General features: G+C 39.3%; 1 protein-coding gene and 1 pseudogene across 3 annotated transcripts; both read left to right on the top strand.

Annotated features, from left to right (window-relative positions):
• The first annotated feature begins 599 nt into the window (after positions 1 to 599).
• On the top strand, positions 600 to 24,246 carry PPP1R2 (protein phosphatase 1 regulatory inhibitor subunit 2). 3 transcript variants are annotated; one of them, XM_063622268.1, is made up of 6 exons: positions 600 to 1,089; positions 14,368 to 14,475; positions 15,328 to 15,405; positions 16,430 to 16,524; positions 21,316 to 21,483; positions 23,559 to 24,246. In XM_063622268.1, exons 1-6 carry the CDS (start codon positions 968 to 970, stop codon positions 23,603 to 23,605), a joined length of 618 nt encoding a protein of 205 aa, XP_063478338.1. In that variant the 5' UTR covers positions 600 to 967; the 3' UTR covers positions 23,606 to 24,246. The 3 variants fall into 3 exon arrangements, with proteins under 3 accessions (XP_063478338.1, XP_063478337.1, XP_063478339.1); XM_063622267.1 differs by having other exon boundaries at positions 628 to 1,089; positions 16,430 to 16,527; XM_063622269.1 differs by lacking the exon at positions 15,328 to 15,405 and having other exon boundaries at positions 644 to 1,089.
• LOC134733384 (uncharacterized) lies at positions 16,993 to 17,105 on the top strand (annotated as a pseudogene).
• Positions 24,247 to 26,051: the final 1,805 nt, after the last annotated feature.

Genomic DNA, 26,051 nt, shown 5'->3' with positions numbered 1-26,051 from the left:
CTCTCCGTTCTGCAGGCTTGAAGTCCACATCAACCTGCGGCAGAGTTGGTTCCCTCCGTGGGGGGAACCTGTCGCGGCCTCTGCGGGCCCAGGGGGTCCTTGGCTGGGAGATGTGTCCCTGCCACCCTCCCGACTCCTGCGCTCTCTGCCTAGACGGGTTGTGCGACAGCGGGAGTCGCTGCCCGTCGGCTTCTCCAACGGTAAAAGGAGGTGAGGCGATTCCAATGCAGACATTCTATGATTTCATAATAGGCCTCTAAGGACCACTCCAATGCTGACAGTCCATGCTTTTATAATAGGCAGTTCGGCTGTTTACACGGGCGAAATGGAAAGAGGAGATATCCGTTTTCTTCAAGTCAGCTAACTTCTCTGCGGAGTGACGTCACCTCGAGTCTCAGTCTGCTGATCTAAAAAATAAAAATAACACTACGGCCTCACAAGGTGGTGGGACGAGGGTGCTCAAGAGGGTGCGCGGGTCCGGGAAGCTGCAAGCCCGGGAGCTGTCCCGCAAGTTCTCAGAAACAGCTCCCGCCTCCCAGCGCCGCACGGGGGCGGGGCGAGCAGCCCGGGCGGGACGGAGGGGGCGGGGCGAGGAGGTCGGCTTTGTTCTCGCCCCGCCCTCTCCCCGCCCCCTCCCTAGATATCGCGAGAGGGCGGGCCCGCTTAGCTTCGGCGTCGGCGTCGCTCCAGCCCTGGAGCTCTAGGCCGGCGTCTCTCTAGGAGCCGCGGGTCAAGTGCCGGCGGCTGAGGGTGCGCGAGGAGCCGCCACCCGTTCGGCGTTGGCTCTGGCGTCGGGGTCGTTGTGTCGTGACAACCGCTCCGGTAGCCGTTTCCGAGGCAGCGGGTGCGGCCGCTTTAGCCCTGAGCGGACTCTGCGGCTGCCTGCGAGTCTCTGCTGTGCCGACCCTTCTCTTCGCGGACCCCACGCCAAGCAGCGACCCTGAGCCGACAGCCGGAGCGCCCGGCAATGGCGGCCTCGACGGCCTCACACCGGCCCATCAAGGGGATCTTGAAGAACAAGACCTCTACGACTTCCTCTATGGTGGCGTCGGCCGAACAGCCCCGCGGGAATGTCGACGAGGAGCTGAGGTGAGCGCTGGGAGGGACGGCCTGGGAGCCCCTCCTTCCCGCCGGGCCCGTTACCTACCCAGACCCCAGGCGCGGGCGGGCGGCGTGAATGCAGCTCGGGTGCCGCTCGAGTCTCTTCTCCTGCCCGGCGAGCCGCGGGTGGGAGCGATCTTTAAGAAGGCTGGGCGATGACGTTTATCATGCTTCCTTTTTTTTTTTTTTTTAAGCATATGGGCATATATAATATTTTTAAACATCATCTTTGAACTTTCTGTAATCGGGAACGTCAAAGAATGAAATTGAAGCTTCAGATCTTCGACTGTTAAGCTTTTACTATTTCTTAACCTCATCTCTGAGGTATCTAAAGTTCTTCGATAATTACAGTGTATTTTCTTGCTTTGGGAACCCTTTAAGATCTAGTCTCAAGCTAATAGGCGATCCTTCAAAGAAGACACCATTTCCCCCATTAGCATCGTGCCACACTGTATTTCTGCATCTGCAGCCAGAGTTTTGGGTGCTTTCTAGTTTTTGTTCCTGTTCAGAGAGAGATCTAAGCTCAAAACAGTTCAAAGAGGAGCAGCTTGAAATGACCCAGTGATAATTTAGTTGCTCTTGCATACGCTAAAGATACACATGTAAAAAGCTGTTGACCTGAGCATTGTATGTGATAATTATAATTGGAAACGACCCGAAGTCCATTAGTAAGAACTGGTGAAATATTAATTACGGTACGTTTGTATAATGGAACAATATACCAGCCTTTAAAAGAAGAAAGAGGTAGGCGTTTATGCACAGAGAACATGTTGCAGTACAGTATCTGTAGTGGGTTAGAAGTGCAAGGGGGCTTGGGCGTTGCAAGATACTAAAAATATAAGGACTCTACTTTCTGAAAATAAGGCTTAAGAAAATTTACCATTGAAATTGGTAGTCATGAAGCTAAAATGAGGATGTTTGTGAAATCTCAGAATATAGGAACCTAGGGCATTCCTGTGTAAAGGATCTTATTTAGGACCATAAAAGGAACTACTGCTTGGTGGTGGTAAATTTTAGGGATTTGTGTTACCTTGAAGAAAATATCGAGTAGATTCACAGCTTAGAATCGTGGCCTTTTGGGGCTGGAAAGGACCTTAGTTTTGTCTAGCAACTCCCACGCTAATGGATGCTTGAATCTTACATTCTCTCACACACAATTTTCCAACCTCTATTTGGGCTAAGCCACGTTAAATGGAGTGCTGGGGGAGTGTGATGTATAGGTCATGGAATTAAGAAGACAAAATTTCACCAGAACGTAACTGAAGCAGGAGAACCAAGTTAGTTAAAAGATAAATAGCATCCAGGCGTGGTGGCTCACGCCTGTAATCTCAGCACTTGGAGAGGCCAAGGTGGGAGGATTGCTTGATCCCAGGAGTTTGAGACCAGCCTGGGCAACATAGTGAGACCTCATCTCTTAAAAAAAAAAAAAGAGAAAAGATAAGTAACGTAACTACAGAAGGCTCAAATATAGCTTCAGGGTTTTCAGCAGCAGGAATGTGGTCCTTACTGGCATTTATGTTATTTAGCTATTCTCCAGTGTGAGCTTCTTTTGGTCCATTTACCAAGTGACTTACTCTTTATTTCTGCTTCTTTAGTTTCTGTTTATTCTCAACTTGGATCTGCGGTAATTTCCCATGGTCCCAATCTATGGATTGGCCTCTTTCTTTCTGTAATTGGTTGGGATTTACATTCAGGTCTTTCTGCCTCAAAAGCCACTATACTAGACTGACTCAACTACATAGGGCTGCCTCTTCTGTAATATCTGTGACAGAGTCGATTCACTTAAAAGGGACTGACCTGTCTAGTTGGAGTTATAGTCCCGTCTTTAAAGAGAACTATCAAACCCTAATTCATTGAAGTTCATGATGTTTGGTTCCAAGTGGTAAAAAGGATGGGTTTTTTAATGATCATTGTTATATGACTGTAAAGCAAATAAGCTAATTCTACTAGTAATACAATATTGTCTTAGTCTGTTTTCTGTTGGTCATAACAGAATGTCTGAAATGATAATTTATAAGAAACTAAATTTATTTCTTACAGTTCTGGAGGCTTGGAAGTCCAAGAGCTTAAGGGTGCATCTGGTGAGAGCCTTTTTGCTGGTGGGGACTCTGTGGAGTTCCCAGGTGGTGCAGGGCATCACATGGCAAGGGAGCTGAGCATGCCAGCTCAGGTCTCTCTTCCTCTTCTTATAAAGCCACCAGAACCACTCACTTGATAACCTATTAATCCATGAATAGATTAATCCATTCATCAGAGCAGAGCCCTCATGACCCAGTCACCTTTTAAAAGCTGCACCTCTCAACACTGCCACATTGGAGATCAAGTTTCAACGTGAGTTTCAGAGAAGACAAACATTCAAACCATACCAAATATACATTATTATTTGTCACAAGTCATGCAAACAGTATCGTTAACTTTATGAGATCCTCTTTGAACAGAAACAATAAAAGTATAGAGTTGGCCCCCTCCACGAATTCAGCCAATACCAAATAGCCCTTTACACTTGGGAGCCGCCATTTTGCACACCAGATTCACCAACAAAAATGCAAGAAAGTTAGCCCTAAATAGCCCACGAAAAGGACACTTATTTATAGTACAGGAGCTGAAACAAGAAAGCAGAGCGTCGCCTTGTTTGACCCCATCTGGGAACATGCTACCTCGGCTGGGAACGTGTGCACTGGGCAACTCAGAATCTGCTCTGCTCTGTGGCAGTCTGTGAGCAACTGCTAACGGACCTCAAACGCTGGTTTTGGGATTACACGTTTTAGCAAGTAGGTAAACTTGCAAAGAAAGAATCAGAGAATAATGAGAATGAACCCTACCTTTTATCGGTGTCTTTGTTGTGTAAAATGCGATGATAGTTTGACTCCTACCCATCCCCCAGTTGTGAGAGGATGTTATTTTACATAAATATTACCAAGGAATTTTTAAAAATAAAATTCAAACATACTTCAGATATATGTTTATAATTCGTATATGTATGTACTACTATCATTAGATAATTCTCAAAACTCTATGTACACTTAAAGTGAGGTTTATATAAAGCCATCTTCAGGTAGTCTTTAGCATTTCTATTTTTTTATCCAATTGTCAGGACCGATCAAACCATCATTGAGGGGGGTTTTATTTTATTTTATTATTTTTTTATTTTTTATTTATTTATTTTTTTTGAGACGGAGTCTTGCTCTGTCGCCCAGGCTGGAGTGCAGTGGCGCAATCTCGGCTCACTGCAAGCTCCGCCTCCCGGGTTCACGCCATTCTCCTGCCTCAGCCTCTCCGAGTAGCTGGGACTACAGGCGCCCGCCACCATGCCCGGCTAATTTTTTGTAGTTTTAGTAGAGACGGGGTTTCACCATGGTCTGGATCTCCTGACCTCGTGATCCGCCCGCCTCGGCCTCCCAAAGTGCTGAGATTACAAGCGTGAGCCACCGCGCCCGGCCGAGGGGGGTTTTATTTTTTTAGATGACTCAGTGCTGTTATTTTCTTATTGTTTATACTTTGCATTAGTGCTTATGTCTTTTTTTGTTTGTTTTTGAGACAAGATCTCACTCTGCCACCTGGGCTGGAGTGTGGTGGCACAGTCACAGCTCACTGCAGCCTCCATCTCCTGCGCTCAAATGATTGTCCCACCTCAGCCCACCACACCCAGCTAATTTTTGTATTTTTTGTAGAGATAGGGTTTTACTATATTGCTCAGGCTGGTCTCAAACTCCTGGGCTCAAGCGATCTGCCTGCCTCCCAGAGTGCTGGGATTACAGATGAGAGCCACCATGCCCCACCAGTACTTATGTCTTTAATGAGTGGTTTCTGCAGGTACCATTTGTCAGATACCAATCTTTGAGGGTTAAATTAAAACTGGATAGAATCCATAAATCCACATAACTAAGTATAGATAAATCTCAGTACATTGCAACACAGCATTCAGCTGGTTTAAACACCACTGTCATCTTCAATCATTGTGGAATTCCCATTCTTTCAGCATACCTTGAATATAGGGCACAACTTATGAAGGTCTAATTTAGCAGGCCTAGTGAGTACATATGTGTATCTTAATGAAAACAAGACACTGTTGATTCTAAGATGTACTATCCAGAAAGAAAAAATACTGCCAACTGTGATTATAAGATGCCATCCTTTTAAGACATGTTCTTTTTCAGAGATGTGAAAATGTAAAAAATGTGTTTTGGGAATTATTGAAAATATGACAGTAAATATTGCTAAAGCCTATCATTTGAGAAGGATTATAGTTTAGTGGTTAATCTGGTGCCAGATTGCCTGGGTTTGAATCTTGTCTGCTGCTTATTAGCAAACTTTATTAGTTGTGACTTTCAGTGAATTATTCATTATATCTGTGCCTTAGTTTAAATATTAAATGAATTAATAAATGTAAAGTGTTTAACCCAGTGCCTTGCCCTCAAATGTTAGTTTTATTGTAATAGAAATAAATATAGAAATTCATTTTTTCCACATCTCAGTGGGTTTTTTACACAGTCTGCTTTGGAGTTCACTATTCTGTTCAATTGAAATTCTATAGTAGTCTTAGATAATGCAGGCAAATTCTGCTTGAAAAAATTATGCCTTAATTTCCTTTGATATAATTTAAGATATAAACACGCTTCAACTTTGTCTTTTTCTGCCTATAAAGGGAAGTGGAATATTAGAGTCAAAGGTTTACTGAGTAAAATAAAAAGTTTGTTTTCTAAAAGTTACTTTTTGCTTACTTGTAATGGCTTTTATTGTTAAGTCTTAGTTTAATTGTTCTGTAACGATATCAGGCTTGGAAGTCTTACATTGTGTCAATCTATATAAGTTGAATCTTCATTTAAAGAAAGAACCATTTCTTGAAATGTGCAATTAAAGTTAAATCACCTTGAAGCAAAATCTTGCTTCCCATTCCAGACACAGTCACAACTATCAAATGAGCAAATCACAAGCAACAAGAAGTTCCAGTAGGTCTTTGAGGTGGCACCATATGAGCTAACAAAGTAAAAGTGAGAAGCGGTGACTTTTTCAGCACCGGATTTAGGCTGTAGGAAAACCAGTCACCCAAGAGGGTGGGGGAAAACTGAAACCAGCAGGTGCTCTCACCATCATGGCAGATCTGCCATGTAAATGGTGGTGCCCCTATTTTTGTCTGCAGGGATACTGACCTCAAAGGAAGTCATACAGTTCATGATGGTATTGGGATTAGTTATTCCTTGGGTTTTTGTTACTCCACAACTAACGTTAATTCTGCCATCACTTTAGAGATGCTGACTTTCATATCCAGTGTCCCCTGCTGACAGTTTCCTCTATTTCACTAACTTTCTAAGATTTCCTAGCATTTTTGGAGTCTGTTTTGTAATACCCTTATTTAAATGCTTGTTTTTGCAAGATATTGTTGTCTTTTTTTGGATCTGAATAATTGTACTAATTTCTTTTTCTCAGTGCTCTGTTGAGAAAACAAGTTGAGTGAGGTTTTGAATATTTAGAACTTAAAATTTCATTTACAGTAGAAAGTAAACTAAATGGCAAACAAACTGGGAAAAATTGAAGTTATATAAAATGTGGTTTATATAAGTCTAAAGAGCTCAAATTTATGGGAAGATTTCTAATAGGCAAAGGATGTAAACATAATTCACACGAGGAAAGTAAAATAATATTAGGCAAAGAAACAACAGTTTTAAAATACTATTTTATACCTGCTGAAATGGAAACATACACACACACAATACCTAATCCTAGCAATGGTTTGGTAATTTACTGGGGACATTACAAACAGTCCTCTTTTTAAAAAAAAAATATCTATATGGCAACATGGAGTGAACTATAAAGTTCTTAATAAACTTTAATTCAGACTCTTAAACACTAGCAAATTTTCTTCAAAACAGCATCGAATAGCATATATACAAATATGTTCATGTCTGCCTTATTTTAAATAGGAAAACTTACTTAGGTTATCAATCTAAATGAATCTTATACAGTCAGAAGGTAAAAAGAAAACACAAGCAACTTATAATCTACTACATATACTTAAAACATATCAGCATATGTATTTTATATATACTGCATGTACTGTTTTATATATATAGTTATATATATTTTATATGTTTTGATAGCTTATACATATTTATATGTATTATACAAAGGAAAGAATATGCTGAAATCAAATTATGAATGGCTTAGGGTGCTGGGATTGTGATTATTAAATTTTATTTTTAATTTCAAGAAAACATAATTTCTGCTTGTGTTCTGTAGTTCTTTTTCTTCAATCATTATCTTGCAAAAAATATTTACAGGATGTGGCGTTCTCTCTTTCCCATTAGAGATACTTTTTAAACTCCAGAGGTCTTTACTCATTCTTTTTTATCCTAAGCAACAATTATCAGTTGTCGTTGTCTTTTTTTTTTTTTTTTTGAGATGGAGTTTCGCTCTTGTCATCCAGGCTGGAGCACAATGGTGCAGTCTCAGCTCACTGCAACCTTTGCCTCCTGGGTGCAAGAGATTCTCCAGCCTCAGCCCCCTGAGTAGCTGGGATTATAGGCATGCGCCACCAAGCGTGGCTAATTTTTGTATTTTAGTAGAGACAGGGCTTCATCATGTTGGCTGGGCTGGTCTCGAACTCCTGACTTCAGGTGATCTGCCCACCTCCTAAATTGTCATTTTTAATTCAATATTGTTAACATCACTTAGGAAGTAACTTGTTTTACTTTGAGATTAGGAGGCACCCCCAAACAACATTATTAATGTGTGTTTATTTTTAAAATATTTTATTACAGTGTAATACACATACAGAAAAGCATATTAAGTATAAATTTAAAGTGTCAGAAATTATTACTAAAGCACACTCTGGCTGGGTGCGGTGTCTCACACCTATAATCCCAGCACTTTTTTTTTTTTTTTAAAAAAGACAGGGTATCCCTACGTTGCCCAGGTTGATCTCAAACTCCTGGGTTCAAGTGATCCTCCCACTTTGGCTTCCCAAAGTGTTGGGATTTATAGGCATGAGCCACTGTGCCCAGCCCCCCAAAACTTAACTACTAGTGGCCTCTTGTTGACTAAAAGCCTTACAGGTAACATAAACAATTGATTAACTACATGTTTTGTATGTTACAAGTATTATGTTACTACATTCTTATAATACAGTAAGCTAGAGAAAAGAAAATGTTAAAATCATAAGGAAGTGGATCATCATAAAGATCTTTATCCTGGTGGTCTTTCACATTGAGTAGGCTGAGGAGGAGGAGGGGTTGGTCTCACTGTCTTGGGTGGTAAAGGAGATAGAAGGAGAGGCAGGCTCACTTGGTGTAAGTTTACGAAAATACATCATAATTTATGCCTAACTTTTGTGCTTTTTCATTTCTCTTAAGATGCTTCTATGTGGTGCTAATAATCTTCCTTCTACTGTTTAGTTTCAGTGTCCATATCATAAAAGGGTCCATGTTGTAAAATAAGTCAAGCAGTCTCAAATAGAACTCTTTGTCAGACTGTCTAATGCCAATTTGTTTCCTGGCTTTGCTGCTTCTACATATTCTTCCGTATCCTCTGGCACTGATTCAGAAGCACTCATCTTTATCAAGTCATCTTCTGTTAATTCCTCTGATGTGATGTCTATTAGCTCTTGAATTTCAGGATCTATATCTTGAAACCCTTCATCCCACCAAATAATCCACAATCTCATTAGTTCCTTGATTGGCACTGTCGTAAATCCCGTGAAGTCATGCGTGACATCTGGATACAGTTTTCTCCAGCAGGAATTCATTGTTTCAGACTTGACAGCTTCCTTAGCTTTTTCTGTAACAACAATGGCATACACAGTGGTGAAACCTTTCCAGACTTTCATGATGTTCTCCATGAGGGTTGACAGACTTTTCCATAGAGCAATGATCCCCACACCCCAGGCCACGTGGCAGATGCCTGAGCTCCGCCTCCTGTCAGATCAGTGGTGGCATTAGATTCTCATAGGAGTGCAAACCCTATTGTGAACTGTGCATGCGTGGGATCTAGATTGCCCACTCCTTATGAGAATCTAATGCCTGGTGATCTGAGGTGGAACAGTTTCATCCTGAAACCTTCCCACCTGACCCCACACCACGCAAAAATTGTCTTTCACGAAACCAGTCCCTGGTGCCAAAAAGGTTGGGGACCACTGCATAGAGTACCATGTGTACTGAATCTTAAAGGTCCTCTGTGACCCCCTGATCTAGAAGTTAAATTGGAGATGTTGTGTTTGAGGATGAGTAAACCACCTTGACGCCTTCATAGGGTTGAACTCGTAGGGTTCATAGGTGGCCAAAGAGAGACATTGTCCAGAATCAAAACAACTTTAAAAGGTACTTTACTGCCAGGCACGTGGCTTGTGCCTGCAGCCCTAGCTGCTCAGGTGGCTGACACAGTCAGATCACTTAAGCCTAGGAGTTCGAGGATGCAGTGAGCTATGATTGTGCCACTGCACTCCAGCCTGGGCGATGGAGTAATACCCTGTCTCTCTCTTTTTTTTTTTTTTTAAAGCAGTTCTGTATTGGCAAGGTACTTCCTTACCTTGGGGACAGAACATTGATGGAACCAAGAGGGTTCTCATTGTCCAGACCTTCTACAACCACAAGACTGGCAGCTGGTGTTTATCTTTTCCCTTCAAGCCTCCGGGGTTAGCAGCTTTATAGTGAAGGACAGTTCTGATCATAAACCCTACTGCATTGGCACAAGACAGTAGAGTTAGCCTGTCCCTTCCTGCCTTAAATCCTGATGCTTGCTTCTCTTTTCTTACAAATAAATGTCCTTTGTGTCATTTTTTTTCCCCAGAATCGGGCACTTTTATTCTCATTAAAAACTTGTACAGGCAGATCAGATATCCTTTCTCCTTAATAATTTTTTCTTTTTCTGGACAGTCTCACTTTGCCACCCAGGCTGGATTACAGTGGCTCGATTGCAGATGGCTCACTGCAGCCTTGACCTCCTGGGCTCAGGTCATCCTCCCACTTCAGGCCACCCCCAAGTAGCTGGGACTGCAGGTGTGTGTGCGCCATCATGCCTGGCTAATTTTAAAATTTTTTTGTAGAGATAGTGTCTCACTATGGTTGCCCAGGCTGTTCTCAAACTCCTGGGCTCAAGAGATCCTCCTGCCTCAGACTCCCAAAGTGTGGGATTACAGGTGTGAGCCACTGCACCTGGCTCTTTCTCATTAATGATTTTCTTAATGGCCTCTGGGAACTCGTCTGCAGCCTGTTGGTTGGCAGAAGCTGCTTCTCTGTTATCCTGTAATTTTAAAGCCAAACCTCTTTCTAAAATTATCAAACCATCGTTTGCTCGCATTAAATTCTCCAACTTCAGATTCTTCACCTTCTTTTTGCTTTAAATTATCATATAGTGACATCATTTTTTCTCAAATCGTATTAGAGTCTATAGTCTTGTAGCAATCCTGCACTCACATAAAAGATGCATCGGCAATACAAAGGTATTTCACAAAATATGCAAGGTTTTCATGCTGGTATCGCTACTACAATGACAGCTTTGTGAATTTCCTTTTATTTTATTTTATTTTTACAATGGTCTTTATGATGGATTCATGTTTAAATGACTGGCAACCACAGTTGCAGAGCTCCATCTAAGGTACTCATCAAGCAGTTCAACTTTTTCTTGTAATGTCACAACTTTGCTTCTTGGGAATGCTTCCAGCATCTCTAGTGGCATTTTGTATGGATCCCATGGTGTTACTCAAGGTTTACAGTATTGCACTAAATAGGATAAAAAATACTCAAAAACCAAGAGAGATCACTTTTTATTGCAATAGGCAATTTACTGGAGCAACAAACTACTCACACTGAAACAACTAGCATCACTGAGCTTTTTTTTTTTTTTTTCTGAGGCAGAGTCTTAATCTGTTGCCCAGGCTGGAGTGCAGTGGCATGATCTCAGCTCACTGCAACCCCTGCCTCCCGGGTTCAAGCGATTCTCCTGCGTCAGCCTCCAGAGTAGCTAGGACTACAAGCGCAAGCCACCATGCCTAATTTTTTGTATTTTTGGTGGAGATGGGGTTTCACCATGTTGGCTAGGCTGGTCTCGAACTCGTAACCTCAAGTGATCCACCTGCCTCGGCCTCCCAAAGTGCTGGGATTACAGACGTGCCTGGCTGCATCATAGAGCATTTTAAGCAAACTTGCAACACTTGAGGAGACTGCAGTAGCAACAAGAGATAGCTGTGAAACTGTGACATAGAGTAGTATGTACTGTGGTTAATTTTATGCAGTTATGATCCAACTGCAGAGGCACCATGTGTTGTATGTGCATGTTTTGATAAATTTTAACTACATTTTAACTAGGCTTGTGAATATTTTATGGTAGTAAATGATAGACTGTTCTCTACATATAATGCACTTATGACGTAACTACTTTTAAGGTTTTTTTAATGTTTATGGGCTATGTGGTTTATCTGAGTTTCTTCAAATTGTCACAAGCCTACAAAAAATTTTCCAGTAGATTTGTTGAAAAAAAATCTGCATATAAGTGGACCCACACAGTTCAAACTCATAATATTCAAGGGTCAACTATAAATAGAGTATAAGAGAAGATTTTTTTTTGGCTTCTCTATAGTAAAGCGTAACTGAAAATTGAACCTTCAATGTCTGTCTCCCAGTTAAATTTGTTTTTTGTTTTCTGCCACAAGCTCAACTATGACTGTGATAGGCAGAAGCCTAGGCATCTAAAGAAATCGATATTGTTAAAGCAAGCTCTGTTTACCCAGTCTAGTTCAGTCCTAGAAGAGCGTGATGAGTTCCCTTAAAAATTACACAGTCCCACTCCTGGTAGGTGACTTTTTTCAAATACTAAGGACATATTAATTTGATTAGGGCCAGGTGTGGTGGCTCATACCTGTAATTCCAGCACTTTGGGAGGCTAAGGCAGGGGAATTGCTTGAGGCCAGGAGTTTGAGACCAGCCTGACAACACAGCAAGACTCCACCTGTAAAAAAAACAAAAAAAAAAAATGAAAAATTAGCTGGGCATGGGGAAGCATACCTGTGGTCCCACCTAGTCAGGAGGCTGAGGCAGGAGGATCACTTGAGTCCAGGAGTTCGAGACTGCAGTGAACTATGATCATGCCACTTTACCTAGCCTGGGGTGACAGAGTGAGACCCAGTCTCTTTAAAAAAGAGAGAAATTGTGACACATGCTACAATATGAATGAACCTTGAAGACATTATGCTTAGTGAGATACGCCAGTCACAAAAGGACAAATACTTTATGATTTCGCTTCTGCTAGGTACCTAGAGTGGTCACATTTCTAGAGATAGAAGTAGAATGGTGGTTGCCAGGTTTAGGGGCTGGGGAGAGTGGGGAGTTAGTACTAATGAGTACAGTTTCAGTTGGGGAAGATGAAAAAGTTCTGGAGATGAATGGTAGTGATGCTTGCACAATGATGTGAATGTTCTTAATGCCGTAGAATTGTACACTTCGTAATGGCTACTGCTTACTTCAGGAGCACATACGCTGAAATTGGAATGATACAGGGAAGATTAACCAAAAAACAAAAAGGTTAAAAAGGTGAATTTTATGTTATGTTTTACCACAATTTTAAAAAATGAAGAAAAAAAGTGCTTAGTCCGAAATGGGGACACTGTGGGTATATTAGGGTAGAAAGCAAAAGAATATGAAGTCACCTGCAAGAGTAAGCCTGTATAATTTTTACGGTAACTCATAAAACCATTTTGAGAGTTTGGAGAAGGGAATATGTTATTAAAATGTTGAGTATGTTATTCTTAAAGGGTATTTCAGGATCTAGGAAATTGAAAATACCTGCAGTAAAACCTTAACAATTTAGACCAAATGCAGAAAGGATTATTTAAATCAGTGTAACATTTACATTGATTCTTTTTAAGGCAGATTTTTCCAAGTACATACTAAGTAACAAACTATATGTAACAAAATAATGTTGGCTTGTAGAAAGGTCTTTGAGGTCTTTTTTAAGGAGTATGTAAGAATTTAAAATGAAAGCATTCAATTATTGAGTACCTTAATAGTTGTGCAAATACTTCATTGAATGAAATTTAACAGATGTTTCTAAAGTACGTATAGGCCAGGCGCGGTGACTTACGCCTGGAATCCCAGCAGTTCAGGAGGCCCAGGCAGGCAGATCACATAAGGTCAGGAGTTCAAGACCAGCCTGGCCAACATGGTGAAACCCCATCTCTACCAAAAATACAAAAATTAGCCAGGTGTGGTGGCGGGCGCCTTTAATCCCAGCTACTCAGGAGGCTGAGGCAGGAGAATCGCTTGAACCCAGGAGGCAGAGGTTGCAGTGAGCCGAGATTGCGCCATTGCACTCCAGCCTGGGCGACAAGAGCAAAACTCTGTCTCAAAAAACAAAAATAATGGCCCGGTCTGGTGGCTCATGCTTGTAATCCCAGCACTTTGGGAGGCCGAGGCAGGCAGATCACCAGATCAGGAGTTCAAGACCAGCCTGGCCAACATGGTGAAACCCTGTCTCTACTAAAAATACAAAATTAGGTGGGCGTGGTGGTGAGCGCCTGTAATCCCAGCTACTCAGGAGGCTGAGACGGGAAGCACGTGAACCGGAAAGGTGGAAGTTGCAGTGAGCCAAGATGGCGCCACTGCACTCCAGCCTGGGCAACAGAGTGAGACTCCATCTCAAAACAAAACAAAAATAATAAAGTACTTATAGAGAACTTCTATTGCTCTTCAAGTAAATCTGAATACACCATTTCTGAGCAAACCTTTATTTTTCTAGGTTAGAAATAAACAGAGCTGTAATTTATTTGCAATCTAATGATTTAGTGGTATCTGAGTTTGATGGGGTTTTCTCTATAGTTTTATGCTTTGAATCTTTATGTTCTGATTGTTAACAGATATCCCAGGAAGAAGTTATGCCAAGGAAATACTCCTGTTGTGTTTTTACCAAACAGTTCCTGGTATATAGATCAAAAATGCCTACTGACATCAGCGAATGTCTAGAGTTTGACTTGCATTATTTTATAGGCCAAATGAAGACTAAGCATGTCATAGTATAGTAATGTTTTGAATGCCTGATATAGATACTAAATATTGTGTTTTTAATATGTGGGCACTAGGTGTTCTATATTTACTGACATTTTATTGTAGTTACTTAATGGTTTTTACCCTGAGTCAGCTTCTATTCTAGGAAAGTATATGTGAAAATAGATGTTAGCCATCAAATAGAAGTTGAAATGTTAAATTTGGACATTTGTGAATTGTGATGTTCAGGTGTATCTTTTTCTGCATTGGGAAAAACATTTTTTCTTTTTAATTTTAGCAAAAAATCCCAGAAGTGGGATGAAATGAACATCTTGGCGACATATCATCCAGCAGACAAAGACTATGGTTTGATGAAAATAGATGAACCAAGCACTCCTTACCATAGGTAATGCTACATAGACACCATTCCTCTTGTGACTGACTTCCATTTTGCATTTCATATGAACTTCTGGATAACAGCCTATTTGAATGTGTTTTATCGTAGGTTTGTTACTGGAGCACTAGTGAAGTCAGTAACCTAACTGCAATTGGTTTAGTGATGGTTTAAGTGATGTGTAAGTTTAACATTATGAAAGCCATTTTGTTTGCATTACTTGTTCCTTCCCACTGGATGGAATAATTGGAACTTTGTAGTATTTTTTTTTTTTTTTTTTTTTCAGATCATTTACGTTTTCAGTACAGTTGTTCCTCATTATCCATGGAGGTGTCAGGACCTCCCTCAGATACCAAAATCCTCAGATACTCAAGTCTCTGATATAAAATGGCATTGTAGATGTATATAATTATGCACATCCTCCTGTATATTTTAAATAATCTCTGTGTTACTTATATTACCTAATAAAATGTAAATACTATGCAAATAGTTGTTACACACTGTATCATTTAGGGAATAATGATAAGAAAAAAGTCTACATGTTTAGTACAGATGAAATTTTTCTTTCCTCGGGCTGTTTTCAGTCCACGGTTGAATTCATGGATGTGGATCCTATGGATATGGCAGGCAGACTGTATTTATGTTATTTTTTTTTTTAATCATTTGGAGTCTTTTCTTGATTGGGTGCTATACTTTTAAATATTTGTATTGAATAGGAACTATATAAAGTTAAACCTCAAAGATAACAACAGAGCTATAAATACATTGATATGTTAAGTAGGTTGATAAATTGTTTTTCTACCTTGTTTTTGTGGCTGAAAATTTATGTTTCAGGTATTAATTACAATGTGCTTGTCATACTAGTATGATGGGTGATGATGAAGATGCGTGTAGTGACACTGAGACCACTGAAGCCATGGCGCCAGACATCTTAGCCAAGAAGTAAGTACTAATGACTGGAGCACATTTTCACTTAGGCTGTTTATCATTGTGCAGAGTTAAAAGCATTCTACATTGCTTTCCCTGTATAAGCGGAAAGAAAAGGCTGTTTATCAACATTTTTTATGCCAACTTTTTTTTCCTTTTTTTCCCCTTCTGAGTCATCAACTTTTATAGTCTTGTCTCTTGATTAAAATCAAGGTATGTAGGTGGCAGGAAGACCAGTGTACCTGCACTTGGGATACTGAAATGTGTCACTTCCCTGTGGGGGTTTTTATTTGTTTTTTGAGACAGAGTCTCACTCTGTCACTCAGGGTAGAGTGCAGTGGTGTGATCTCAACTTACTGCAACCTCCACCTCCCAAGTTCAAGCAATTCTCGTGCCTCAGCCTCCCCAGTAGTAGCTGGGATTACAGGCCCATGCCACCAAGCCTGGCTAATTTTTGTATTTTTAGTAGAGACAGGGTTTTGCCATGTTGGGCAGGCTGGTCTCGAACTCTTGACCTCAAGAGATCTGCTGGCTTCAGCCTCCTAAAGTTCTGGGATTACAGGGGTGAACCACCGCGCCTGGCCCCTGCCTCCTGTTTTTAAAGGTAGCAGTGAGAAAGGCAAAAATAAGTTAATTCGTAAAAGCACTCTTCCTTTGCTACTTAGTGATTTCTAGCATCCATTCCACTGTTCTTGTCTATGTCCATGTCTACTCTTTTTATTCTTTTTTTTTTTTTTTGAGACAGGGCCTTGTTCTGTCACTCAGGCTGGAGTGCAGAGGCACAGTCAAAGCTCATTGCAACCTCAAATTCCTGGGTTTAACCAGTGCTCCCACCTCAGCCTTCCAAGTAGCTAGGACCACAGGCGTGTACCACCATGCCCAGCCCATTTCTGCTCTCTTGCCTTTTATTTTCCTCATCAGGTTATAGCTAGCACATTAATGATCTTCAGATGTTTTTGTAAGAATCAACAGTTGAATAAGGCTCTTAAATAATATCAAAACATCACTGTTAATTTCTTTGTACATGATTGTTGCATAGATTAGCTGCTGCTGAAGGCTTGGAGCCAAAGTATCGGATTCAGGAACAAGAAAGCAGTGGAGAGGAGGATAGTGACCTGTCACCTGAAGAACGAGGTAGTTTATTTCCTTTCCTGCTTTCATCATGATGCTAGTAGTTTTTGCTAAGATAAATCCATTATTTGGAAGATGAGCAAATGGTTTTCATTTTGGGGACACGGGGGAGGAAAATGAAAGCAACGTCTTTATAATTCAAATACTACTTATGTGTTTTGTTGTGTAATAGTTTTTTACCCCTGATTTCAAGAATATGGGGAAGTATTACCATCTTTAAAGTAATTATAAGTATTATTTTCTTTGTACTTTTTAGTGCAGAGTAGATACTCAGTAAATACTTTTTAAATTAATGCATTTCAAGTCATTGAGCGTTTGGACGGTCTTAAAGTGGATAGCTGAAAGAGCTAATTTCCCAATTGCTTATGCTTTTTCTGTTGTTGGACAGTGGTGTAACTTAACAAATGAACCAAGATGATCAGATGCAGAGTGAAGGTCTTTATTAGGTCCCATCAATCAAAAGGAGCAGTAGTGTCATAGGAAAGGAGATGGAGACAGCCCTCCCCTTCACAGGGTTGGAAGAGGGTCTTGTAGGCCATTCAGCACATACACATTTAAGGCATTGCTGCCAGCTCATGCTTTCTGTTTCCACAAGTAAAAGTGGTTACCTGTGGAGGCTGGGAGAAAAGGAATATGTCTTATCTTGTTGCATTTTATACTTTTTGATTCATGTGAATATATAATCTTCTCAGGAATTAAAAAATTGTGTGTAGTTTATTTGCAACTATTTTTAAAGGAGAATCCAAGCTTGTGGGTAGAGGGGAAAGATATAAGAAAAGCACATACTCACAAAAAAGAGGAAGAAGGAAAATACGGTAGAAACCTACTTGAAGTGTTGCAGCATAGGGACTACCTATACTGTGAAGAAGCTGAGAAACTTGAGAACAAAGGATCTTTGTCGTGTAGCTGCCAAGGTATCATTTACTAGTCTTTCCTATTTAAGTCTTTCCTATCATCATAGCCTGTTCAACAGAGCTATGATGGGCTGAGCCTAATACTTGTACGAGAGAAATTTTACATGTAGCATATTCTCGAGTTGTATTGTATCTCAACTTCCAGTGACTTCCAATTTATTTTCCCAAAATATACCCCAAAAGATCCTTGAAAAGTATTTTAAATAAAAATAGTTTCTGGAGTTTGTTTCCTCATTACTCTCTAAAAACATGATCTGTTGAGAATAAAGAATTTTTTGTTAATGTCAGTTTTAATTGAGAGATCTTTTTCTCAAGTTGTGATTTCATGAGTCAACCAGCAGGGGGAGCCATTTGACTAATTATTTCATTAATTCATTTTCCACTGGCGGGGTTGTTATTGAATTATATAGATGTTACGTGGCTGAAAAATTGTTGTCTATTGACAGTAGATAGCTTAGGGAGAAAAAATTGTAACTCACAGCATAGCAATTAAGATTATTGTCTAAGGAGACAGACAAACCTAAGTTTGTGCTCCAGGTATGCCACTTGGCTAATCTGCATAATTTCTCCGAGCCTCAGTTTTCTCATTTCTAAATTGGCAGCTGTAAAAATCTTTTGGTGACTACTAAATGAGTTAAAGCATTTAAAGCACTTAGCACTGATCTTGGCATATTGTGAGCACTCACTAAATACTAACTTTTAACAACTTAATCAAGATATTCCCCCATAAAAAGTAAAAGTAGGTATAAAAAGAATAATTCACTTGTTGTGTTCATATAAATAGTCTACCTTAACCTTTTTAAATGTTAGTTATGACTTATTAAGAATCATGATGGCCGGGTTTGGTGGCTTATTCCTGTAATCCCAGCACTTTGGGAGGCTGAGACAGGAGGATTTCTTGAGGCCAGGAGTTTGAGACCAGCCTGGCCAACATGGCGAAACCCCATCTCTACTAAAAATACAAAAATTAGCCAGGCATGGTGGTGCGCGCCTCTAATCCCAGCTACTCGGGAGGCTGGGGCACAAGAATTGCTTGAACCTGGGAGGTGGAGGTTGCAGTGAGCTGGTATCATGCCACTGCACTCCAGCCTGGGTGACAGAGTGAGACTTTGTCTTTAAAAAATAAATAAATACATAAACATGATGCACAGTTTGAAAAACGCTGGCTCATATTGAGAAAATAATAGAACAAATGCACAATATATATATAGTCTTAAAAACATTGAAAATTGCTGATATACCTTCACAAAATAAAAATGAACCAAAAGAAATATTGGAAACATGAAGAAAATCGGAAATCTTTAACCAAGAATAGGGAATTAAATTATAACTCAATAACTTGTAACGATTTTAAAATTATATAAATCATTGTGTACATGGCAGAATGTTTACTGTATGTTCATATACTTTATTGTCTAAACTGGGTAATTATTACAGTTCTTTTTTTTTTTTTTCTTTTTGAGACAGAGTCCTGCTCTGTCGCCCAGACTGGAGTGCAGTGGTGCGATCTCTACTCACTGCAACCTCCACCTCCCAGGTTCAAGTGATTCTCCTGCCTCAGCCTCCTGAGTAGCTGGGATTACAGACGCACGCCACCACACCCAGCAAATTTTTTGTATTTTCAGTAGAGATGAGGTTTCACCGTGTTAGCCAGGATGTTCTCAAACTCCTGACCTCGTGATCTGCCCGCCTTGGCCTCCCAAAGTGCTGGGATTACAGGCATGAGCACTGCGCCCAGACTTTAGTATAAGTTTTAAAAATATAAGTATAGATGTTGATAAAGCTTAGGGAATTAAGAAAGTACTTGGCCGGGCGCGGTGGCTCACACTTGTAATCCCAGCACTTTGGGAGGCCGAGGCGGGCGGATCACGAGGTCAGGAGATCGAGACCACAGTGAAACCCCGTCTCTACTAAAAAAGACAAAAAATTAGCCGGGCGTGGTGGCGGGTGCCTGTAGTCCCAGCTACTCGGAGAGGCTGAGGCAGGAGAATGGCGTGAACCTGGGAGGCGGAGCTTGCAGTGAGCCGAGATTGCGCCACTGCACTCCAGCCTGGGCGACAGAGCGAGACTCTGTCTCAAAAAAAAAAAAAAAAAAAAAAAAAAAGTACTGGCCAGGTGCGGTGGCTCACACCTGTAATCCCAGTGCTTTGGGAGGCTGAGGCAGGTGGATCACTTGAGGTCAGGAGTTCAAGACCAGCCTGACCTACATGATGAAACCCCATCTCTAGTAAAAAAAACAAACAGAGAGAAAGTACTTTGGAGGCCAGGTGTGGTGGCACGCATCTGTAGTTCCAGCTACTTGGGAGGCTGAGGTAGGAGGACTGCTTGAGCCCAGAAGTTGGAAGCCAGCCTGAGCAACAGTGAGATCTTATCTCTAAAAATTAAAATTTAAAAAAAGAAGAAAGTACCGTAAATACCCTTATTGAGAGATGTCTCTGCTTTTTAAAAAATAAATAAATTTTTGAGCTATGGTCTCGCTTGTCAACCCAGGCTAGAGTGCAGTGGCATAGTCACGGCTCACTGCAGTCTCAGCCTTCTAAGCTTAGCCAATCCTCCCATCTCAGCCTTCCCAGTAGCTGGGACCACAGTTGTGTACCACCACACCCAGCTAATTTTTTGAAATTTTTTTGTAGAGATAGGGTCTTGCCATGTTGCCCAGGCTGGTCTTGAACTCCTGGGATTACAGGCATGAGCCCTAGCATCTGGCCTCTGCATTTTTGACATTGAAATATTTTAATGAAATTTTTAATAAAACAATGGTGAAGCCAGGCGCAGTGGCTCATGCCTGTAATCCCAGCACTTTTGGAGGCCAAGGCAGGCAGATCACCTGAGGTCAGGAGTTCGAGACCAGCCTGGCCAACATGATGAAACCCCGTCTCTACTAAAACTACAAAAGTTAGCTGGGAGTGGTGGCACATGCCTGTGATCCCAACTACTCGGGAGACTGAGGCAGGAGAATCGCTTAAACCTAGGAGGCTAAGGTTGCCGTGAGCCAAGATTGCGCCATTGCACTCCAGCCTGGGCAATTAGAGTGAAACTCCATCTCGAAAAAAAGAAAAAATAAAACAACGGTGAATGATTTTAATGCTGTTCATTGGTAAAATAGCTGGCAATTTTATATTGGCCCCCCCTTTTCTGTTTTTTTTTTTTAATTTTCTGATCTAAGGAAGTTAAAAACCTTAAAATTATGTATTCATAAATAGTTGCTCTAATGTGATCAGTTGTGTTGCTGCCAGCTTTATGTGTCTATGGTGAAGACTAAAATGAAAGAATAATTTGGAGTCACTTCACCATTACTTTATAATAGGTTTTTCTTAAAATTACTCTGAAAATGAGGTTATGTTTTTAGCCAACAATGTCTTAAATCATGGCAGTTTCTTAACAGGTAATTGTTTTACAGGATTTTTTCTTAATTATAAAAATAGAAAATAATAAAATATTAAAACTACTTCGTTGTTCCTTGACTCAGAATTAACCACTGTTAATTGCTGAGTCTTATTTTTCTCTGTGTGTGTGTATGTGACAGGCATTGTACATAATAAATATAGTATATGGTGTTGTAACTTGCTTTTTTGTCATCATTTAACTCTTTCTGGATAATTTTCCCGTAGCTTTAATCTTTCTTCACAAATATAATTTCTAATGGCTGGATATATTCTTGTTCTTCCATTGAGATGAATGCCAGAAGTAAATATTTTAAATTTTGCAGGCCCAGTGGTCTCTATTACGAACTACTCAACTCTGCCATTGAACACAAAAGCAGCCTTAAGCATGACAAAAACAAATGAGCATGACTGTTTCAATAAAATTTTATTTATAAAACAGGCATGGGCCAATCCTTGAGCTCAAACTTCCTAAGTTTACATTTTGCATCTTATAGAAAAAAAGCGACAATTCGAAATGAAAAGGAAGCTTCACTACAATGAAGGACTCAATATCAAACTAGCCAGACAATTAATTTCAAAAGATCTACATGATGATGATGAAGATGAAGAAATGTTAGAGACTACAGATGGAGAAAGCATGAATACGGAAGAATCAAATCAAGGTTAGATGTTTGGAAAATGTCACTGAGACTTTTGTGATGCTCTGTGCCTAAGATAATATACTTTATTTTGCCTTAAACTTGTGAAAAAACAGAAAATTTTGCTGAGATTCACCTTATTATACCAAATGTTTCTAAAATTTTAACCCCCATGGCCAGTTTCAGAATAATAAAGTTTTAATACCCAGAGTTGATGTGATTTTAGACCATATGTTTTATTATATGGCTTTCTTCTGGTTTACTTGCCTTTAGGCAAGGATGTTTGTCTTCATATTAAGCTATATTTTATTTTGAATATTTTAGGTCATGTTGTATTTGTCATAACGATCTAAAGTTTAAAAATTTTTAAATGAAACATTTTTTTTTTGAGACAGAGTCTCGCTCTGTCGCCCAGGCTGGAGTGCAGTGGTGCGATCTTGGCTCACTGCAAGCTCTGCCTCCTGGGTTCCTGCCATTCTCCTGCCTCAGCCTCCCGAGTAGCTGGGACTACAGGCGCCCGCCACCACGCCTGGCTAATTTTTTGTATTTTTAGTAGAGACGGGGTTTCACCGTGTTAGCCAGGATGGTCTCAATCTCCCGACCTTGTGATCCGCCCGCCTTGGCCTCCCAAAGTGCTGGGATTACAGGCGCGAGCCACCGTGCCCGGCCTGAAACATGTTTTTAGTATGGAAGATTTGTTTTTACGTCCCTTTAGGTACAAAGTATGTCATATCTTTCCAATACGGATTCTTTTGACTGTTGGATTAAGTTATTTAACTGTTTTTGTTTTTGTTTTTATTTTTTTGAGTGTTAGACACCCAGCCCCTGCAGCCTAGCAACTCCTGATCTGTCATAGGAAATAGGTTCTATTTATTTTTTATGAACTGTTACTCTGGTATTTAATGAAGTGAATCTTCTGCACCACTAATGAAGATTTTTTTGTGCCCACCACCTACTCCTTGTACTTAACAAACTTCATACTTTTCAGTGGAGGCGTAACTGATTTTATTTGTGGTGCCCAGAATGGTTAAGTCTTAGGAAATTAAATAATTATTATACTACCATTTTGGTAAGCATAGTATGAAATATGAATAATTCTATGATACAGCCTGATGAGTTGCTGTCTCACAGTGTCAGGATTACAGTACTTTTTGTTATTCCATAATATGCTTCAGCCTTTTAGTCTATTTCATATAGCCTTTCATTTCCATTATATATCCCATAGTCTGTTTAACTTATATTTCACTTGAGCAAACTTCATCTTACATAGTAGCTGTGGCATGTTTCTATTATCCATTTTTATTTTTATTTTATTTTTTATTGGTTATAGAGGCAGGGTTTTTTGTTTGTTTTAATGCCATTTCTTTTGAAAAATAACTATGGCATTTTGTCCGTCTCTGCTTATAAGATACTACATTTCACACATTTAGTACATAAATATATTTTTTGTTTAAGTTTAATGGAGGATTAGAATTTTGTATTAGCTCAGTGCCTGATTTTTCTTCACTGGAGATGAAGTACACCTTGCATAGGAGTATATCCTGCTTAGCATTATAAAACCCACAAGAATAGAGTAAGACTTAGGGAAATAAGTACCTTATTTATCCCCTACCCTTTTTGGGCCCTTAACATTTTACCAGCTTTTAAGATCTCTAAGTTCTGTAGAACCCATTAGTTTTTGGGCAGTGTCAGTCTCCTCCCTTCCCCCTTTCCTCCCCCATTCACACAATTCGTTGGAGAAAATTGACGTGTTTGGACTCTTAGGTGATATTTTATAGCTTTGACGTAATAAATATATATCTTTTTATAGCTCTGGATATTTGAGTTGTCGTAAACTCTTACCTTTCCACCTGTGACTTACAGAAATGTTCAATCTGAAACCTGTTTGTTTTATCAGCAAGTAGACACTTCTGTTCTTTAGACTATTTAGGGGAGTGTATAGATTCTTCAATTTCAGTCTAAATCAGCCTACATGAAATCTACCTTATTTGTTTTTAAAATTTTTATATTTGCTTGTCATGCATGCTAATAGAAGGGAACTTTAGCCAGGGTTGACAATATATAACAAATTATGTTGACTTTTTCTTTTATCTTTGCAGGATCTACTCCAAGTGACCAACAGCAAAACAAATTACGAAGTTCGTAGAAGAGATTTGTTCAACATTGCAATTGTTTGTTAGATATAAACCCTGTGACTATAATACATTGCTTCTTGTTCTCCACAATTCATGACTTAAGTACCAAAATGCATACCAGTTATTATATATTGCCAAGAATTAAATGATAAACTTAGAGACTGATTAGACTGAAAATGCCTAATTGATATATATATTCTTGTGCCTAGTACTTTACCACAAATACAGTGTAATATCATCAGTCCAAAACTGCATTACTTTTGTAAAAACACTGGTTAATTTGTATAAGATATTATAGAGCTTTTTATGCTTTAGAAGTTAAACAATATCTTTGGGGGGGAACTAATTTATTTTCATCACTCGAAATGTGGTAGCTCTTACAAAGTTTGTTGATTTGTTTTTTTAAAAATCAAAAGCCAATTGAACAACAGGATATATAGACTGATAAATATTCAGGCTGTATTTTAACACTTGTCTTCAACTTGATTTGTCTGTTTAATTGAAAGAATTATAAGAGTTACTGTTGCATTTTCTGACCTACTACCTTTAAAATTCCTGTTGAGGTTCTTTGTGTTTACAAGGAAAGGACTGAACTTTTTCTCATCAAAACTAGCTTTTTTCCCCACAAATAAATTATCAGGTTAAACTTTCACCAATGTCTGCTCTGTTTTTTGTTTTTTGGGGGTTTTTTTGTTTGTTTTTGTTTTTTCATGTTTTTGGTACACTGGGCAGACTTCAGAGCAGTTTTTAAAAAAAATAAATATTCTAATGTAACTGTCTCTCCATTCCCTTTAAATACCTGTCTTAACCTCCTGCTTTTATTTCCTACTCCTTTCCACACACACGCACACAATCTTTTACCTTTTAAAGGATCATTAAGATTGTCACGACATTAGGAATTCTTTCTGTCACTCTTCTGTCATTTGCTGCTATGTTGAAATTCTTTTTTTGACCATCAATGCCTACGAATTCTTCTAATACATGAAGAAAATAGATTGAGTAGCAGCAGTACTGTAGGTGGGAAATACCGTTTAACTGCTGAATTTCTATACCTCTCTGATTTACAGGTTGCTAATTAAATGGCTATTATTAGTTTGGCTTAATTAGACTTAAGAAAACAACTAACTGAGGGGTTTTTTTGTTTTTTGAGGGTTTTCTTTGCATGAGAATTGTATGTAACCAGTGATATGATTATTCCTGAATGTACAGACAGAAGTAAGCCTGGACATTGTTTAATTTAAAAATTTTAAATAGTCCCTGCTTTAAGGGAATACGATAATGTATACTATGACAAATGTACTTTATTCTTCTAACACAGTAAGAATTATGTGGAATTTTTTCCTTAAAGTGCAGGAAAGCCCTGTGTGTCTTGGTTTAGTTATGGTTTCATTTCTAGCCATACAATTGATGAATTGTATATAATTTTTGTTAGTACCAAAATAATCGGTAATATGAACAGACTTCTAAAATAATGTCTGTGTATTTTATATATATATATATACATATATAAAAGAAGGCTTTTATTGAACAGCTTATCTTCCACTTGCAGGTTTATGGAAATATCAGTATTTCAAAACAAATAAAAAGTGGGAGAATTCTTTGCTGTTAGAAGAATGTGGTTATTATTTTGATTTTTTAAATGAGATATATAATCCAAGTACTGCTGAACTATAAGTGCAGTATTCTAAACATTTCAGCTAGTAATACCACTGATTTAGAAACAAAACTGTTTATCTCTGGTTTCTGAATTTAGAATGTTGGGATTACCTGTTTAAATCTGTCTTGGGGGATGTAGAGATTAAGTCTGTACATATGCGTGCACATATATTCATGCACCCTCTGATTTTGGTTTTCTTGTTTCTGAGTTCTTAGAAAGTATCCACATACTCTTTTTTTTTGTAGAAGTAGCTGTCATAGAGTGAAGAAAAGGATAAGACTTTAAACAGTTGATTCTTTTTGTGTTTTCTACAAACTATTTTTTGAAATTTAAATCACAAGCAAACTCATTTTCAGGTTTTTAGAAAGTAGATGATGATTTCAGAGGAGTAAGGCATGCCAAGCAGCATGCTCAGTGGGTTTCAGGCTGTCAAATGTAGCCGAGAAAAGGTATGTTCAAGTCATAAGTAGCTAATTGATAGGGTATGAACTAGTCAAAATATGAACCATTATGATTCAAGTTAGATTTTCCTCTGGAGAGACAGATCTGAATGTTCAGTTCTAGCCATGGTAGATTTTACTTTCAACTTTTTAATCAGTATCACTTTCTGTGCTTAACTCTTTGGTGTTACCTTGTCCTTTTTCATTTGTCTAAAATTTTGCAGAGATGACTAAAATTTGACACAATGGTATAAATGGATTGTTAAGGTAACTTTCAGTTGAAGATTAAAGCAAGATACCATTTTCCCCATGACTTTGATTTTGTTTACATTTTTCCCTTTCAGTTAGTATACACTACAC

This window comes from Symphalangus syndactylus, chromosome 17, assembly GCF_028878055.3.
Source record: "Symphalangus syndactylus isolate Jambi chromosome 17, NHGRI_mSymSyn1-v2.1_pri, whole genome shotgun sequence".
NCBI lineage: Eukaryota > Metazoa > Chordata > Mammalia > Primates > Hylobatidae > Symphalangus > Symphalangus syndactylus.
The sequence above is the reverse complement of the archived record's forward strand: the minus strand, read 5'-3'. Positions and strand labels throughout refer to the sequence as shown.